This window comes from Acomys minous (genome assembly GCF_964271855.1).
Source record: "Acomys minous genome assembly, chromosome: 12".
Classification (NCBI taxonomy): domain Eukaryota; kingdom Metazoa; phylum Chordata; class Mammalia; order Rodentia; family Muridae; genus Acomys; species Acomys minous.
This window is the reverse complement of record NC_140493.1, coordinates 70,662,151-70,679,666: the sequence shown is the minus strand read 5'-3', so window position 1 is coordinate 70,679,666 and position 17,516 is coordinate 70,662,151. Positions and strand designations below refer to the sequence as shown.

General features: G+C 54.5%; 1 protein-coding gene across 19 annotated transcripts in view; it reads right to left on the bottom strand.

Moving 5' to 3' along the window:
• Window positions 1–17,516, bottom strand: part of MYO18A (myosin XVIIIA) — a 112,694-nt gene that overhangs the window by 20,815 nt on the left and 74,363 nt on the right. For all 19 annotated transcript variants that reach the window (XM_084749183.1, XM_084749176.1, XM_084749177.1 and 16 more), the window contains 13 exons: window positions 16,306–16,492; window positions 15,597–15,840; window positions 12,964–13,073; window positions 9,619–9,684; window positions 5,236–5,364; window positions 4,466–4,609; window positions 4,029–4,118; window positions 3,778–3,897; window positions 3,484–3,595; window positions 2,764–2,891; window positions 2,384–2,538; window positions 304–427; window positions 2–202 (listed from right to left, as the gene is read on the bottom strand). In XM_084749183.1, the coding sequence (XP_084605309.1) occupies window positions 2–202; window positions 304–427; window positions 2,384–2,538; window positions 2,764–2,891; window positions 3,484–3,595; window positions 3,778–3,897; window positions 4,029–4,118; window positions 4,466–4,609; window positions 5,236–5,364; window positions 9,619–9,684; window positions 12,964–13,073; window positions 15,597–15,840; window positions 16,306–16,492 (1,810 nt within the window). The remainder of the gene's footprint in view (window position 1; window positions 203–303; window positions 428–2,383; window positions 2,539–2,763; window positions 2,892–3,483; window positions 3,596–3,777; window positions 3,898–4,028; window positions 4,119–4,465; window positions 4,610–5,235; window positions 5,365–9,618; window positions 9,685–12,963; window positions 13,074–15,596; window positions 15,841–16,305; window positions 16,493–17,516) is intronic.

The window sequence follows — 17,516 nt, the reverse complement described above, 5'->3', positions numbered from 1 at the left end:
CCTGCTCCAGCATCTGGATACTTCCCGCCTGCTCATCTAGCTCCTCTTCCTGATCTTTGACCTTGGCCTCCAAGTCCCGGAGCTGCTTCTTGACCTTGGCCAGAGAAGCCTCATCCTTGGACTCTTGGGAAGAGATGTCCTGGAGCTCAGCCTCCAAGGAAACGACCTTCTGGGTAAACCCTGCAATGTCCGTGTCTTTTTCCTAGAACAAAAGGGAAGGCGAGGTTGGCACAGGCTGTCCCTAGGCCTCGGGGGAGATGGAGAAGGAAGTGTGGGTGGGGTGGGTGGGGTCAGTCCTGGTACCTCCAGCTGCTGCTTCAAGCTGAAAGCCTCAGCCAGGAGCATGTCCTTCTCCCGCTGAAGTTTCTCCCTTTGCAGCTTCTCCCTCTGGGTCTCCTCGTGTGCCTGGGAAAGCTCGCTGTCAAACCTGTGCGGGAGCATGGTGGCCTCGTCAGAAGGACAAAGTCTAGGTCCCGGGCACCCAGCAACTGGCAGGAAGTGGTGCCATAGATAGAGACGAGACACCAACAGGGCTGGGGTGGGTGATGGCAGCAACTCGTGCGGTCATAACCTGGGTACCCGCTGACGTGGAATTGGAACTCAGGACTTACAGACCACTGAGGCCCCGGGGAACACTCAGTGCTTCGTCAAGTGCGCCTAAGAGGGCTCCACACACTGCTTATGGGAAAGAGGTAGGCCAAGCCTTGCCTCCGGAGACAAATCTTGACATTCTCCAACAGATCAAGGAATAAGGTGCCAGGGTAAGAGCAGAGCGGCAACAGACTGGGCAGAAATGATGTTTGGTTTGTACAACTCACTCTGTGTCCGACTCAGCAACTGCAGGTACAGCTGCTGGCTTCTACCCTGCCTCTGCCATCTGCCTCTGGCCGGTGACACCCACCTCTGTGGTACCAGAGTCACCCCCAAGGCACCCCAAGCTGAGCTGGACAGCATTCCAGCCAGACCCAGCTGGCAATGTGCTCTAAGAGGTACTCCAGGGCTGGAGAGATGGCTCAGAGGTTAAGAGCACCGTCTGCCCTTCCAGAGGTCCTCAGTTCAATTCCCAGCAACCACATGGGGGCTCACAACCATCTGTAATGTGATCTGATGCTCACTTCTGGCCTGCAGGTGCGCATGAAGACAAAGCACTCACATATAGAAAATCAATCAGTCAGTCTTTTTTTTTTTCCCAGACAAGGTTTCTTTGTGCAGCCTTGGCTATCCTGGACTCACTTTGTAGACCAGGCTGGCCTCGAACTCACAGTGATCCGCCTGCCTCTGCCTCCCGAGTGCTGGGATTAAAGGCGTGCGCCACCACTCGGTCTGGAGCCACCTCCTTTACTCCTCTCCTCTTGTTCCTTCTGTTTCTCACCCAGTGACTCTAACTCAGGCGCAAATTGCTGAAATCCCTCTTACACTTTCCCCGCGTAGAGAATCAGGGCCCTGTGGAAACCCCACAGTCCACCCCGCCTCCATCCCACAGCAGAAAAAAGGTAGGAACTGCGGGCAGCCATAACCTAATAAGTTGCACGGCGGGGAGTGCAGCGAGGTGGTAACTAGGCCAAGATGGCACTGTTATTGGGGTGCTCATGAAGGAGGGGTTTCTGCGAGGTGTCAAAGGTCAGAGTGGGGTTAAAGAATGTGGGAAGTGGACTGACTGCCTGGCTGTCCTGGGAGGGGCAGAGAAACCCTCCGAGTCCCTTGCTCTCCCCGGAGTAACAGGAAGCAGTCAGCAAGGAAGGAGACAGGGAGTTGGGGACACACGAGGTAATCCATCATTTGGAGGAGTCAGGGGTGGGGGCTCTGTTCTGCCCTGCTCACTCCTAGGATCATGGGGTGAGGTTACCCTTCACAAAGGTAATTGGTACCTTTATAGGAGCTGGCAGAGGGGGAACAGGCGCTGTTCCTGCTCCCTGGGGGCACCCCACTGTTCCCAGGGTGTGTGGGCTTCCTCACGCTGCTAATAAAGGCATCCCATTCCATCCCCAGCCAGGGAAATTAATTTAGATTGGATTTTCTCCTATGAGGGCTGCCCCCCCCCCTTTGTGTCATTACCATAATGAGATGGAAGTGGCACGGTAGTTTAATGACATTAGTCAGGAGACTGTGTTTGTGCAGTAGAGGCAAGTGGGAGCAACTCAGGCAGAGCGGGGCTGTGGGGCACAAGGGGCAGGGACGGGGACCCGTGGTTCTGGACTCGTCCTTTGGGACAGGTGACATGTTCGCTATGAGTGGGAGCCCGCCATGGCCCGAGTCCTCGTGGGAGGTCAGAAGTGAGCCTGTTCCACGGGCCGGCACCAGCGGCCACGCAGGGGAAGCTTTTGGGTCAGTGCAGGTCCTGTGGCTCGAAGGCCCCCCGAGAGGCCAGGGCAGGGCCACCCACCTCTTCTGCTTCTTCTCCAGCTCATGGTTTCGGACCTGCTGGCCCTCCAGGTGCAGCTTGGTGTCTTGCAGCTCACCTGTGAGCCGTTGGCATTTCTTCTTGAGCTGCTGTAGCGCCCGCTGACTCTCGTCACTATCTGCTTGCAGGTCCCCAAGCTAGAGGCAGAGAAAGGGTGCGTGGTGCATGGTGCAAGATCAGGGACGAGCTCAGAGGCCAAGATGGGATACCCCAACAGTAGTTGCTGGTCATCTCTTCAGGACTGGCTAACACCTTCCCCTGTTCCTCCCAGGGTCTGCCTGCCTCTGGCTTGTTTGCCAGTAGATGGTGGCACTGAGCCCCAGCCCTCCGGGCACAGGCCTCCGTCCCCTGGCCAGCCTCACCCGCCTCTCCAGCTGCCTCCTGCTCTGCTGCTCCGCCTCCATCTTGTCTTCCAACTCCTGCTGGAGCCGCTTCTTGGTGAAGTCCACCTCCCGAACGGCTCGCTCGTACTTCAGCCGCCACTCGCCCCCTGCGGGGGAGGGGCAGACAGACCCTGACTTGTTGAGGGTCTTCAGGAAGGGGTAGGGGATGGGAGGAGAGGGGCAGGAAGGAGGAGTAAGTGGAGCCAGGCCAGAGGGACCTTGGAGCATTTCTGGAGTGACGGCTAGAGGGAACCTGTGCTAGCTTCTCCCTGGAGGCCGCTGGGACCACGGCCTTCCCATTACCCTAGCGGTTCAACCCACTTATTCTCAGCACCTTGACACTGTAGTTTTGAGGGGTTTTGTTTGGTTGGTTTTTGAGACAAGATCTCATGTGTCCCAGTCTGTTGTACTTGAGTTTATTATGTAGTTGATGGTCACTTGGAATTACAAGGAGGGACCGCCATGCCTGCTTTTAGCAACTCTACTTTCCCATCTGTTTGCTATACTTTAGCATTAAAACAGCTCACAGACAATTGAGATGTAATATGAATAAATTAATAAACTATATTTAAAAGATAAATAAATAAAACGGCTCACAGAGGGAGGAGACGCCTGGGCAGGGTGTGTGTTTACCAGGGGACAAGCATCAGGGCCTGCGATTCAGACCCCCTCCACCTACCTCCTCCACTTGGGACCCACCTGCATCCTCATCGTCCACGTCCCCGTTGATCTCGGCCGCCCGAATGAGCCGGGCCTCCATCACCTCCATCTCCATCACTTCCATTTGCTTCTTCAGTGCATCGTACTGGGTCTGAAGGAAAGAGCCTGTGAGCCTTGCAAATCCTCCCTGTGAGTGTCCTAAACTGCACAGGCCACACGCTTGACCCCCGGCAGACAGAGATGTCAAGCTAGTAGAGGAGGCGCCGCGTGACCTCGGGGAAGCGGGGTGTGGTGGTCACTAACCTGCGGTCTTCACCCTGGCCCTGCCCTCACCTGGAGCTCTTTCATCTCCTTCTCAGCTCGGAGCCTCTCGGCCGTCTCTGCGTCCAGCAGCTGGGAGGCGGACTCTCCTGTGTTACGCTCATCAGTCAGCTCCGATGTCAGCTCCGAGATCTGGGGTTGGGGGAGAGAGGGAGGGGGGTGTCACCAGTTGAAGTGGACTGCCTCACTCAGCCCAGGACTCCTCCGGGCTCCGTGAGCCATGGCACTCTGGGCCAGTCTGCCTGGCGACTGGAGTCACTCACCCTGGTCTCCAGCCGGTCGCTGTTGAGTCGGAGCTCATTCCGTTCTTTCTCCACCTTTTCAAGCTTGCTGCGCAGCTGCAGGATCTCCTCCTGCAGGGAGCAAGGGGGCTAAGCGGGGCGCTGCACGGGGTGAAGACCCCAGGTCCATCTCCTTGAGGACACAGCGGAGAGACACATCCCTAACAGGAGAGCCTCCCAGGACTCCTGGACCAACACCCTTCTCCGTAAGCCAGGGGGTGCCTGCAGCAGTTTTATCCCAAGAGACTCCCCAGGGCCCAGACAAACCCCAGAGGGACATCTGCTGGGTGGGCATAATCCAACGACACCAGCTCTTCCAAGTGATGCTAAGAGCACACCGTAGGCCAGGACAAGCTAGCGAGATGCTCGTACACAGGCCGCCCCTCCCGGGACCCGGCTGGCCCTGGGGGCCCACGCACGTCTTTGTTGCGGATCTGCTCTTCTGACAGCTGAACTTGGATGAGGGGCCGCACGGTGGTGAAGAGCTTCCACCAGGGCCAGTCCTTCACCCCTTTGTTCTTCTTGATGTTCTTCTGCACGCAGCGGATGGCCAGGTCCTGGATCTGCAGTTGAGTTTGCCACATGAAGTACTTTCTGTTCCCCGGGGTCAAGCCGCTTCCCACCACCCCCACCAGCACCAACCCCCCGGGTCTGTTCCCCAGGACCCCGCCGTGACCCAGAACCGGACCACATTCTCCCACCCCCTCGGAGGATGGGCGGGCCCAGGAGTGGAGCACGGGGCGCTCGCATCCCACCATCATTAGGAATAATTTCATCTGCTTTATTTGCTGCCTGATTATTTCCAGCACCCTGGCCTAGCTGTGCTATAAAAGCTAATCTTGCTGAAACACAAGAGGCGGCAGTGCTGGCTGTTTTATGGACTTGCTAATAAGAAAAGGAGTCGCTGACACAGCTCCTTAATCTTCATAGAGTAGTCCATGAACCCAAGCCCACCTTTGCCTGGGCCCTGGTCCCCCCCCCCCGCCCCCACTCCCGCAACACAGCCCCCTCGCCAGGACGCACGGCCATGCTGCTGGGCACTCAAGCATGGTTCCCACTCTGGTCCAGGCAAGTTGCTCCCGCCTCCTTCTCAGATAGTAACTGCCTGGCCGCCCTGGCATGTAACCTGTATGCCCTCCCATGGGTCCTCTGCTATGCCACCTAGGCTGGGGTGTCCCTAGGGCAGCACCTTTCTCTTCTTGAAGTGCTGGCGGGCAAGGTAGCCCCTGCAAGCCGCCTGGAACAGGGTCAGGTGCCTGCTGGTTTGCTCGTCTCGCTGCTCTTCCAGCCGTGCCAACGTGCCTGCCCGGAAGAAAACCTGTCGGGGGGGGGGGGGGAGCAGCCTGGTAAAAGCCAGAGAATAGGCTGGGGTGGCAAAGAGAGAGAAGATGAGGTGCCAGAGGGACAGGCAGCAGGCTAGGGAGGGTGGACCTGGACGGGGAGAGCCTGAAAATCTACTTGCCCAAGAGAGGAGAGGCTTTGGCAGAGCCAGTCCCAGGTGAAAGGCTTTGGGTCTGGAGGAGTCAAAGTGGGGGAAGTCTAGCTTCAAAGAGGAATGACAGCAGCTCCGGGCAGAGAGGAACAGGAAGCCCTCCCTGGCCAAACAAGGAGGGAGGGCTCCACCCGTGCTGCTGTCACTGTGGCTCTCTGCTGGGCCCCGAGCACAGCGCCAGCCGCTGGGGTCAGGTGTGTCTGGGTGTGAGATCTGCATGTGGGGGTGGGGGTGGGGCTTCTGCCCTCCCACCCTCCTACTCAGCTACCTTTCAGCCACCTCTTCTTTCAGGTCAGTGCCCCACCTCTCTCCCCAGGTTTCACACTCTCACAAAGAAGCTGGTGAGGTGGGCGGGAGGAATTGGCCCCAGCAAGGGACCTGTCTTACAGGTTTGGGGGCTGGAAGACAGATGTGTAGGGAACCTGCTGGGCACCCTGCACCCAGCTGTTTCTCTCGCTCTTTGCTGCCCTGAGCGCGGGCCTCATAAGAGAAATGGAGCAGGGTGATGAAGACTCCGGCGTCCTTGAGAAAGGTCAAGAGGCACTAGGCCCATAGCCACCCTCACCTGGTGGGGTCTGTGAGGTGGCTGAGCTAAGCCAAGCCTGACAATCTGAGTTTGGTCCCTAAGACCCACATGGTAGAAGGCGAGAACTGACTACCTCAAGTTATCTTGAGCACCCATGTGTACTGTGGCCTGCACACATCCATAAACAAGTCAATAAATGAACATAATTTATCTCTAAAAAGGAAGACAGGATACAGAGATGGCTCAGCAGTTAAGAGGGCCACCTGCTCTTTAGGAGGACCTGAATTCAGTTCCGAGCACCCAAATCAGGTGGCTCACAGCTGCTTTAACTCCAGTTCCACGGGATTTGATGCCCTCTTCTGGCCTCTGCAAGCACCTCCAAACACATGGCATACACGTACGTGCGTATACGCACATGTAAGCAATACATTAAAAAAAAGAAAGAAAGAAAGAAAGAAAGAAAGAAAGAAAGAAAAGGAAACTCTCTTTTGTGGACAGGTGGAAATCAAGGAGAACACAGGTATTATAAAGCCCTTAGAGGGTTAGGATCCCCTTCAGGGAGAGTGGGGAGAGAGCCTAACCCTGAGGAGAAGGGTGCATCCATCGGCCTCACAGAAGCTTCATCCTCTAAGACTAAGCTTTGGAAAACAGCCAGCTGCAGTCCTTGTGACACTGCCCCAAATCCTACCGGCTGGCAAAGTGGGATTTCCCGTGCATCTTAAGTCTGAGATTACTGGAAATTCATGCCTCAGTTTCCAGTAACCTATAGAGAGCCACTGAGGGGAGGGATCAAGCAAGTCCTCTTGGTTAGCACCCAGGGAAGCAGGAGAGTGTGAAGACAGAGAGATGGAATGCCTCGGAAACACCCTGAGGTGCTTGCTGCATCTGTGGTCTGAAGGCTACGAATGCAAGCCTCAAACCTCCCCCCCACCCCCACCCCCGGCTCCCCCCCATCTTCCCCGAGGCAGGGTTTCTCTGGGTAGCCTTGGCCGTGCTGGACTCCTTCTGTAGACCAGGCTGGCCTCGAACTCACAGAAATCTGCCTGCTGCCTCCCAAGTGCTGGGATTAAAGGTGTGTGCCAACCTTTTGAACAAAGGAGTCAAGGGTCCTTTGGAGAGGATCTAAGGGGATGGCTCACCCTGTTAAATGCCTGTTACAGAAGCAAAGGGTCCTGAGTTCAGGCTCCCAGCACCCACATAAAAGCCAGGTGTGGTGGCATTTGTCCTTAACTCTGGTCCTGGGAACTGGGCAGGGGACAGAAAGAGGAGGATCTGGAGCTGGCTGGCTCTCCTGTCTAGCCAGTCAGTGATTTCCCACCTCAGTAAGAGAACCTGCTCAGAAAGTTAAGGTGGAGGGGGCTGATGAGGTGGCTCAGTGAGTTAAGTCCTTTGCCACCAAACCTGAGGACCTGAGTCTGGGCCATGGTACCCACGTGGCAGAAAGGAGAATGAACTTTTGCAAGTTGTCCTGTAACACAGGGTGCCACCCCACACCTCACCAACTCTCTCTTTAAATAACTAAATGTGCCGGGCGGTGGTGGCACATGCCTTTAATCCCAGCACTCGGGAGGCAGAGGCAGGTGGATGGCTGTGAGTTCGAGGCCAGCCTGGTCTACATAGTTAGTCCAGGACAGCCAAGATAACATAGAGAAACCCTGTCTCAAAAAAGCAATAAACAAACAAACAAACAAACAAACAAAATAAATAAATAATAATAAAAAATAAATAAATGTAACAAAATAATAAATAATAAGGAAGACACCAGATTCAATCCCTGGCCTCTATTTAACAGCACCCACTACAAGCACGCATGGATGAACACATTTATACACGCACAGAAAAAAAAAATTAGGATCCTTCTGAGTTTTGGGTGAAAGCCTATGGTCATCTCCTTTCTCAAGTACCCACTAATGCAGATTTAACAGCGTCAGGAGGCTCTCAGTCTTGGCCCAGCGAGGTCCGTGCACTGGAGCACTGTGATGAACACCCAGCCCTTGCTCTCCAGCCAGCGCTAAGTGCAGTCTGCGAAGCTGAAGTTTCATGTCTCAAAGCAAACACTCAACCTTGCCCCCTTTCCCCGTGAGGACCAGTAGGCCCCTGTGGCTCACCTGCCTCGCTTGGCACCTGGAAGGACTCAGGACAGCTGAGAGTCTAAGATGGAGCCAGAGGAAGGGCAACCTGTACAGGCCTGCCTCTGCCTGACATGTGTCTGGGAAACTGGAACTGGCTTGGAGGAGTGCCACACCCAGCACCCCCCAGCAGCGGTCCAGCCTGCTAGAGGGGTAGGAGGGCACAGGAAAGCCTGGGTGTGAACTAACCTGAGAGGCGCTGAGTAACTAAAGGAATGGTTTGTGTGTGTGTGTGTGTGTGTGTGTGTGTGTGTGTGTGTGTGTGTGTGTGTGTGTTGGAGGGTGATCAGAGAGAAAGGAAGGGAGCCAAATGTCATAGACAAAGGAGAGACCACAGCAGAAAAATGACACCAAAGGGGTTGGGACAAACATAGAATAAGGAGAGGAAGGGGAAACAGGGCCAGAAAGCAATAAACAGAGGGCAGAAGGGACTTTGAACACTCAGTGGAAAAGAGAAAGCCAAGGATCACAGACTGAGATGAAAAGACACAGTGAGAGAGGGTCAGGAGAAACGGAGACCTTGACTCAACCTGCAGACTAGAGGACGTGTGCAGGAGCGTCCTTTTCCTCTCTGCTGACAGAAAAGCAGCATTATCAACGACTCTGGGCCCTGTCCTTCCTCCGTGCCAGTCTCCACAGCACATTCGAGAATGCTGCCTATCCAAGCTTTCCAGCGAGGGGAGCGGTGAGCAGGGCTCCCTGCCTGTAGAACGACTGTTCAGATGACCCTCTGGTGTGCACCCAAGCCGGGCAAGCCTGGTGTTTTCACTACACATTCCATTCAGATGAGGAATTGGCCTGTGGGCAGGTAGGGGTGGCCCAGATTACCATGTTCTTGCTTGCTCTTATGGGCCCTGGTGGCATTCTGGAGCAGGCTTTCCAAGCCCCCTCTTTCCAAGTCTAGCCCCCTTCCTCCAAGACCAGCCCTTGGCCCTTCTGTTTCCTGCTCCCCGACATGGGCCCCAGGACAAGTTCAGAGCTAGGCTCCAACCCACTCCCCTACTGCCATCACAGAGGTTTCACAGTGCTGAGCCAGGCAGCCATCTTGACAAGAAAGTAAAGTCTGCTGAAACTGGAACATCTACACCCTGGCTTCTGGCTGAAGAAGAAGTGACTCCTGAGTGACGAGTCGGGGGCTGGAGGATGAGACTGAGAAGGGACACGGGTGGGGTAACACAGATGGAGGGAGGACTTCAAAGTGAAGGGCCAGCCATCTGACTAGGGCCACCAGGGAGAGAACACCTGGCTGCCCACCTGTGAAAGAACACCTGGCCGCCCACCTGTGAGAGAACACCTGGCTGCCCACCTGTGAGAGAACACCTGGCTGCCCACCTGTGAGAGAACACCTGGCTGCCCACCTGTGAGAGAACACCTGGTTGCCCACCTGTGAGAGAACACCTGGCTGCCCACCTGAGGGCAACTTACCCGACTCAGGCCCATGCAGCAGCTGCTCTTTTCCAGGTCCAGGGACTCCAGAAGCTCCTCCACAGCCTGCGGAGAGAAAGGCCATTGTCAGGGCCACACAGGCTCCCCACATCTGCATTCACTTGGGCCTCCCTTAGTCCCTCCTAGAAAGCCCCTCGGGTAGGGTCCCGTGGTGCCAGCCACTATGTCCACTCTGGGGACCAGAGGTGACTAGAAGAGGAACACATTGTGTTGCTGGGGACGGGGGAAGGGGGGCAAGAAAAGTAGAGACAAGAAAAGTGAAGTTAAAAAACATAAACAAAAACAAACTAAAACATGGAAGCCAGTCAGAAGTGGGGTGTGTAGGACTCCGGAAGAGGTTTGGCCTGAGACTCTTACCTACCAGTTAGAAAGGGGCATTTTGGGGATTGCCAACAAATTGAGCAAGGCCTGAGATCACAAGATGAGAGAGTGCGTGTTGCAACAGTGAGGGGGTGGGGCCTAAAGTGGGTGGTAAAGAGAGGTGGGTAACAATCCGGGTGTGGGGAGCCCCGTGTGCCTGGGAACTGTGCGTGGTTCTCCCAGGAAGGGACAGAGGCAGGTCACTCACAGGGCATGGAGTATGAGAAGAAGAACAGGTTTGGGAGGTAAGAGAGTGAGGTCTGAACGTGCTCAGTCTAGGCTAAGAGAGATCCAGGAGGTGGTGAGAGACACGTGCACGTCTGCCTGAGGCATTGATCCGGGGGTCATCAATACATATGTGGCAATGGAAGTGATGGGTGTGAATGAGGGTGACCAGGAAGAAACAGCAGGATAAAAATCGGGGTCACGGATAGAGTACTGCGGGGTGAGTGAGATCTTTACTACAGCGGTAAGTGGAGGCAGAAACTTCCAGAAGGAGCAAGAAAAATAGGGACAGGGGAAACTAGGCATGGTGGCAAAGAAAGCCAGCAGGGAACATTTCAAAATGACAGAGCTGCCAGTAAAGTCACTTGTCAAGAACTCAAGGAACAAGCTCAAGGGACAGCCAGGCAGGTGGTACACTTTCACTCCCAGCACTCCCAGAGGCAGGCAGATCGCTGTGAGTTCTAGGCCACCCTGGTCTACATGGTGTGTTCCAGGAGACTAAGGACTACAGAGTGAGACCCTGTCTCAAAGTAAATAAATAAATAAATAAATAAATAAAGTGACTGAAGAGGTGGTAGCTCAGTGGTTAAGAGCACCGTTGCTCTCCCAGAGAACCGGGGTTCCAATCCCAGCACCAACATAGTGGCTCACAATCGTCTGTAGCTCCAGCTCCAGGGGATCTGATGCCTTCTCCTGGTCTCTCGAGAAACAGAGAACAGAAAAATGCCCAGTGGCTTGGGCAACATGGAGGTAACGGGGAGGCCTGGCCCAGAATGCCAGGGCAGAAAGCAGGCAGCTGAGGTGGCAGGATAAAAATGGCGGCGGCGGGAGCTCAGGAGGGAAGTATGGACGGTCCCCGGCTGCAGAGTCGAGACACGGGGCAGCTTGAGAGCTGGACAAAGAGCCTCTCTCAGGGGAGGCGTACATCTATGGACCATTCTAACAGGGAAAGAGCTAGGAGAGGCTGAAGACCAAGAGAGAAATGGCTGTCTCTGATGGGGTAGAGGGAGATTTGAGGAGAAAGGCGGTGAATGGAACAGCAAGAAGGATCTTGGTGATATACCATCCAAGGGAGGACACACAGGAGCCTTACTAGGCCATGCCAAGGACCACCTAGAGTTGAAGATCACAAACTTATAGGAATTTTATTATTATTATTATTATTATTATTGTTGTTGTTGTTGTTGTTGTTGTTCATTTTTTGGTTTTTCAAGACAGGGTTTCTCTGTGTAGCTATGCTGGACTCACTTGGTAGACCAGGCTGGCCTCGAACTCACAGAGATCCTCCTGCCTCTGCCTCCCAGAGTGCTGGGATTACAGGTGCGAGCGTGTGCACGCACCACCACGCCTGGCAGCACCTGTAGGAATTTAAGTCTACAGAATTGTGTAGCTTCTTTGTATGGCCCTCGGGAGTCTAATATGAAGGCTGCAGCCACCCAAGGGCTGGCCTCAGAGTAGGGGTAAGACAGAGCTATAGAAGTCGCAGGAGACTCAAGAGGGATGAAAGGTCAGCGTTGGATAGGCTGGGCCACAGTGTCCAGGCTGAGCAGAAAATCAAGTCATTTTTTTTGTTTGGTTGATTAGGGTTAGGTTGGTTTATTTTTGTTTTTTAGTTTTTTTTGTTTGTTTGTTTCTCTATGTAGCCTTGGCTGTCCTAGAAGTCACTTTGAAGGCCAGGTTGGCGTCAAACTCAAGAGATCCATCCATCTGCCTCTGTTTCCCCCAACTGCTAGGATTAAAGGTGTGCGCCACCGCTGCCCGGCTAGTAAAATTTTAACAATAGTGACGGAACAGAGGATGGGTTGGGTCTAGGCTTGAAAGGTCTCGCTGAGTCTAACAGCAGACACCCTGAGCAGGAAGACCTACAAGTAGGATGCTGTGGTCAAAGACGCTCACATAGAAGTGGCCGTTTAGGAAGGACAGCATTTCCAGGGAGACAGGAGCAGTCTGAGGAAAGCTAGGATGGAAGTCAGGACCAATGAGAGGGGGGTAAGTGGAATGCTGACTGGCCTAAGGCTGCAGAGGCCTTTGATGAGGCTTCTGTTAGTGGGCAAGGCGTGGAACGTGCAGGGACAGAAGAGGCCACGCTGTGAGCTTTCCTTCCCCAGCCTACGGAGTATGCTCCCTTCAGGGAGGCCTCCTGAGGTGCTTTCACAGTCATGTTGGAAGCCAGCGCACAGGGAGGGAGCCTTTTGGTTGCCTGAGGAGTTGTCTCTGGGGGACAAGGTGGCAGTGTAACGTGATAAAGGCACCTCTTCTGCAGCCATTAGTTCATCATCCCTGATTGCAGGAGTCTCACAGACTTACACACTCCTGGCACGAAAGCAAACTTGCCACCTCAGCCTCCTCCTAGGAAGGATGCTTGCCCAGCCCTAGAAAACTTCCTGCTTCAGGAACCAGATCCTGCCATGAAAGCTGAGGCAAGGGACCCAGGGGCCATCAGCACGATACCAAAAGCACTAATCCTAGTTATCTGCCTGCGAGGCCGTGGCATGTTTACTCAGTATGACTGTCTGGCTTCCTAAAACACAGGCACCCAGATCTTTGGCCTTCTATACCAGTGGCTCCTCTCCAGTTCCTGCAGCCCCTGCTCTGAGCCGTCTTCACTCTGCCACAGCGTTGTGTCTCTGTCTTAGGCATGGTTGGCTGGGACTCTGTAACCTTGAGCAAGAGGCACATTGAGCTAGGCAGAGGGCTCTGAGTGAGTGAGGAAGACAGCGAAGATTCTGGCAAACCTACCCGTTTCTCATCCACCACTATGTAGTTGCGCCCGTGTTTCTTGGTCAGGTGGGGAGCCAGGACATCAAAGCGACGGCGGAACTCAGAAAACACCATGTGGTCTGGGTAACCTGGAGAGAGAACCAGAGCCAGGCCCATGGATACTTAGCTTGGTGGGGTGTGATGGGGAGGCGAAGGGGTGCAGGGGGGTGGGGCTTGGGGACAGGGAAGACCTAGAAGGGACGGACCCTCAGAGCTCTTCTATAACAGAACAGGAAGGCTTAGCTCAGGACAGAGCATGGAATGTGGCCCCAAGTTCCATTCCCAGCACCCAGTGTGTGTGTGTGTGTGTGTGTGTGTGTGTGTGTGTGTGTGTGTATGTGTGTGTATGTGTGTGTGTGTGTGTGTGTGTGAGAGGGGGGGGGGGAGGGAGGGAGGGAGGGAGGGGGGTCGTGTGGAGTGGTCAAGGTCACACAGCTATAAGGCACTGCATCTGGATTCCCAAGCCAGCCCCCACATTTTTCTTCAACTACAATCTGATGTCCTATTGTTTTTCCCGTATCAAGTCTTCAAGGCTCCAGTCTCTGCACTATCATAGAGTCCTGTACTTGGAAGGGTAGAGAGTCTCTGGGAGGTCACCTAGACCTCCCAGCCATGCCCAAATCAGCTGGCCCTGATCTTCATTTGGAGAAGGGGCCCCCTCCTCGATCGTGAGCTAAAGCCGTACTACAGGCCCGTCTTCCCTTTTAAACAGGGGCCCTGGACTCTGCTCTATATGGTGGTCAGAACATAGCTTTGCTCACTTGGTGACTACTTAGTGAAATGGGACTTCCGGTCTCCTGTCTCCTGGAGCAAGGTTGCAGAAAGGGGCTTCCTTCCTGCCCCACCTTGACCTTGAGTTTAAGGTAAATGGGATAAAAAAAAAAAAGCCCTGAAATTCTCTCTCCCTAAAGTGTCTGTGCTTGAAGTCTTCAAGGGAAGGGTTGAGATGGCTTCTGGCTGGGAACAAGGTCAGAGCAGTGGCCAGCAGGAGGTGACCCCAACTGTACTGCTCTCACCAGGGCTCCTAGTGGAGGGCCAAAAGGTCCCCTCCTCCAGACTACAGAGTTTCAAGGCAGAAACAAAACGGAGCCCAAGTGGATCTGCTTCTGCTTTCGACCAAGGAAACTGAGGCCCGGGATTGGAGGCATTGGGTTGCCCAAGGTCACAAAGGCTGCGGACTGCCGGCTGGAGGCAGAGGTGGACTTCACACCTGAGCTGCTGACAGCCAGCTGGGGGCTTGCTCTGGCCAGCCAGCTCTGGGAAACCCTCCAACTGGGGGATGAGGCTGATGCATGTGTCTGATAATTGAAACAGGAGGCGGGGGTGGGTGGGTGGGGGTGCTGAGGGGCCGAGACAAAGTGAGCTATTGATTGTATCTGAATTGCAATTAAATTGATGGGCCAGGATAGCAGGTCTGTACGCCTGGCATCTTAATTAATCATCAGCGCTATCGATGGTGGCTGGGGGCTGGGGGAGGGGGAGGCTGCCGCCGCTGGCCTCATCGATCCGCTTGTTTGAGTAAAGCACATTGATTTTGGTTCAGAGCGGTAACAATCTGGTTTTGAAATAATAAACACCAACTCCATATCAAGACGTGGGGACAGATCGATGATTTATTTAGGACAGGGTAGGGAGCCTGTTTCCTGGCTTTCGCTGCTGAAGAAAAGTGAGGGTGCCCATGGGGACGCCTCAAGGGACCTGTCTGCCAGTGGATGGGACCCAGCCTGCACGTCTAAGTGGGGGAGGGGAGGAGGGGGAAAAAAGAGCAGAAACCTGGCAGTTCCTAACTTCTCTGCATGAGGGGCTGGAGGAGGCAGCCTGCCTGGCTGGAATCCAGTCTTGCCACTGGGTGACCCTGGGCGCATTGCTTAGCCTCTCAGAGCCTTGCCTCCTTACTTGGGGACACTAGTTACCACTTCATGATGCCTGCTGCAAATTAAAGTGGTGGCTCACGCCTTTAATCCCAGCAGTTGGGGAGGCAGAGGCAGGTGGATCGCTGTGAGTTCGAGGCCAGCCTAGTCTACAAAGTGAGTCCAGAACAGCCAGGGCCGCATAGAGAAACCCTGTCTCGAAAAACCAAAAAAAAAAAAAAAAAAAAAAAAGTGTGAACGAGCTGAGAATAGCACCTGGCGAGCCATAAATACTGCATAGCTGGCAACTGCTACTACTGTCATCCTTGTTAGCTCCTGGAGCTGGGTCCATTAAAAGGATCTACCTGACCTTTCTTGGGAATTTTAAGTACTTCCAAGAGATTTAGCACCTGTTTTCCCTTTGGGCAGATAGTGCGAAAGGGCACTGAGTCTTCTATCTGTTGCTACGGGGCAGAGCTGACCTGCCCACACCAGTGACGACGGGCAAGGGGAGCATGGGATGGAGTGCGCGCAGCGCATGCGCACACATAGGACTTGAATGCGGAAAGGGAGAGGGGGAAAAGAGGAGTCCCAAAGTAGACAAGAATAAAGCAACAGGTTGGGCTGGGAATAGTAAGAAGAAAGAGCCTTCAGAAGGAAGGAAAGACCTCAAACCAGTCCCTAGACAGGACAGCGGCAGGGCGGGATGGGACCAGCTCCGGGAAAGAGCACCGGGTTTGGATGAGAGGGAAGATGCCTCACCTTGGCGGTACATGCGCATTGCATCAAGCACACGGGATCCCCGAAGCTGGGCACGGAGCAGGGACACATCCAGTTGCAGCAGCCCAGCCTCACAGGGGTCCCCTGGGGGCAGGTCCAGCTCACTGCTGCTGCTAACTCGTCGGGAAGAGGCAGATCGTGGCTCCCCGGGCCAGCCTTCAGCCACAGGCAGGAAACAGTGCACGAAATGCATCTTGGACCTCTTGATGGTGTCAATGAGGGCATCCTGACAAAGGGAAAGGGACCACTCTCAGTGCTCTGATGTCTGGGACCCTAGGAAGCTAGCATCTCACTCACAGGAGAGCAACTGGTCCACCACCTGCTAGGACATTGCTATGGCTGCACATGACTGCCCTCCTCAGGCCTGGCTAGCCAGTCATACCAACAGCACTAAAAAGCCAACTACCAGCCGGGTGGTGGTGGTGCATGCCTTTAATCCCAGCACTTGGGAGGCAGAGGCAGGTGGATCACTGTGAGTTCGAGGCCAGCCTGGTCTACAAAGCGAATCCTGGACAGGCAAGGCTACACAGAGAAACCCTGTCTTGGGGTGGGGTGGGGGGTGGGGTGGGGGGGAGGCAACTACCAACCCTACCAGCAGTGGTGAAAGCAGGTGGATCTGAGTGAGTACCACCGAGGCTATGAGTGCCCACCTGTCAGAAAGAACAAACCTGGGACCTTGCTGGACACTTACCACTTGTAGCTTAATCTGTATGCACAGCGACTTCTTCTTGACAGCCGCCATGCCAGTGGTAAAGGTTTTCCTCATGCTAGTCGCCCGGCGCAAGGCCAGCTGGGAGCCACCTTCCAGGCCTGCAATGGATCCTGAGAGCACCGTGGCACTGCCTGCCCGGCCCAGAAACAGGTTGCTGATGATCTTCCTGCAGGAGGAGGCAAGACCAGAAAAGGAATTACAACCACAGGGCAACAGAGGCTACGTTCCCCTTTACCCCCGTTCCTTAGGTACCCTCCGCCCCAATGCACAGGCAATATGGCTGTGGCCAGAAGCTCGGGCCATCTTTGCTGGGGCAGTATGCCCCATAGCCTACAGCAAAACTGGAAGAGAAAACCCAAGACCGACAGAGACCATGCAGGCAAGGATTGGGCAGTGGGGGCAGTCCTCTCCTCTTCCTCACCAGCGAGGGCAGAAAAGAGTAGACCGTCCAGCACACTTGTTCATTATCTCTCTTCCACAGGGCAAGGGTGTGTGTGTCTTCACTGCTAACTGCCCAGCCCCTATAAATCCCTCTCTACAGAGGAAGTAACTAAAAATCTATGACATAAATGAATGGAGGACGAGGCTTATGTGATTTCTAGGTTTTTTTTTTCTTTTTTTTCCGAGACAAGGTTTCTCTGTGTAGCCTTGGCTGTCCTGGACTAACTTTGTAGACCAGGCTGGCCTCGAACTTGCAGCGATCTGCCTGCCTCTGCCTCCCGAGTGCTGGGATTAAAGGCGTGCGCCACCACCGCCCAGCTGATTTCTAGGTTTTAACTACTTTTCCCACCCCTCTGGGTAGCCCTGGCTGTCCAAGAACTTGCTCTGTAGGCCAGGCTGGCCACAAACTCACAGAGATCCGCTTGCCTCTACCTCCCGAGTGCTGGGATTAAAGGCATGTACCATCACTACTCAGTGATTTCTAGGTTTGAAAATAATTGTTTAGTGTTTTAATTTTTGTTGAGGGGGTCTGAGAAGGCCGCTCAGCAGTTCAGAGTGCTGACTGCTCTTGCAGAGGACTCAAGCTGCCAGCACCTATATCTCAGGTGGCTCACAGCCACCCAGTAACTCCAGCTCCAGGGTGTCTGATGCCCTCTTCTGGCCTCCATAGGTACCTGCACTCATGTGCCCATCCCCTCACCTCACAATACACATAACTTTAAAAAAAAAAAAACCTTTTAAAAACGTAG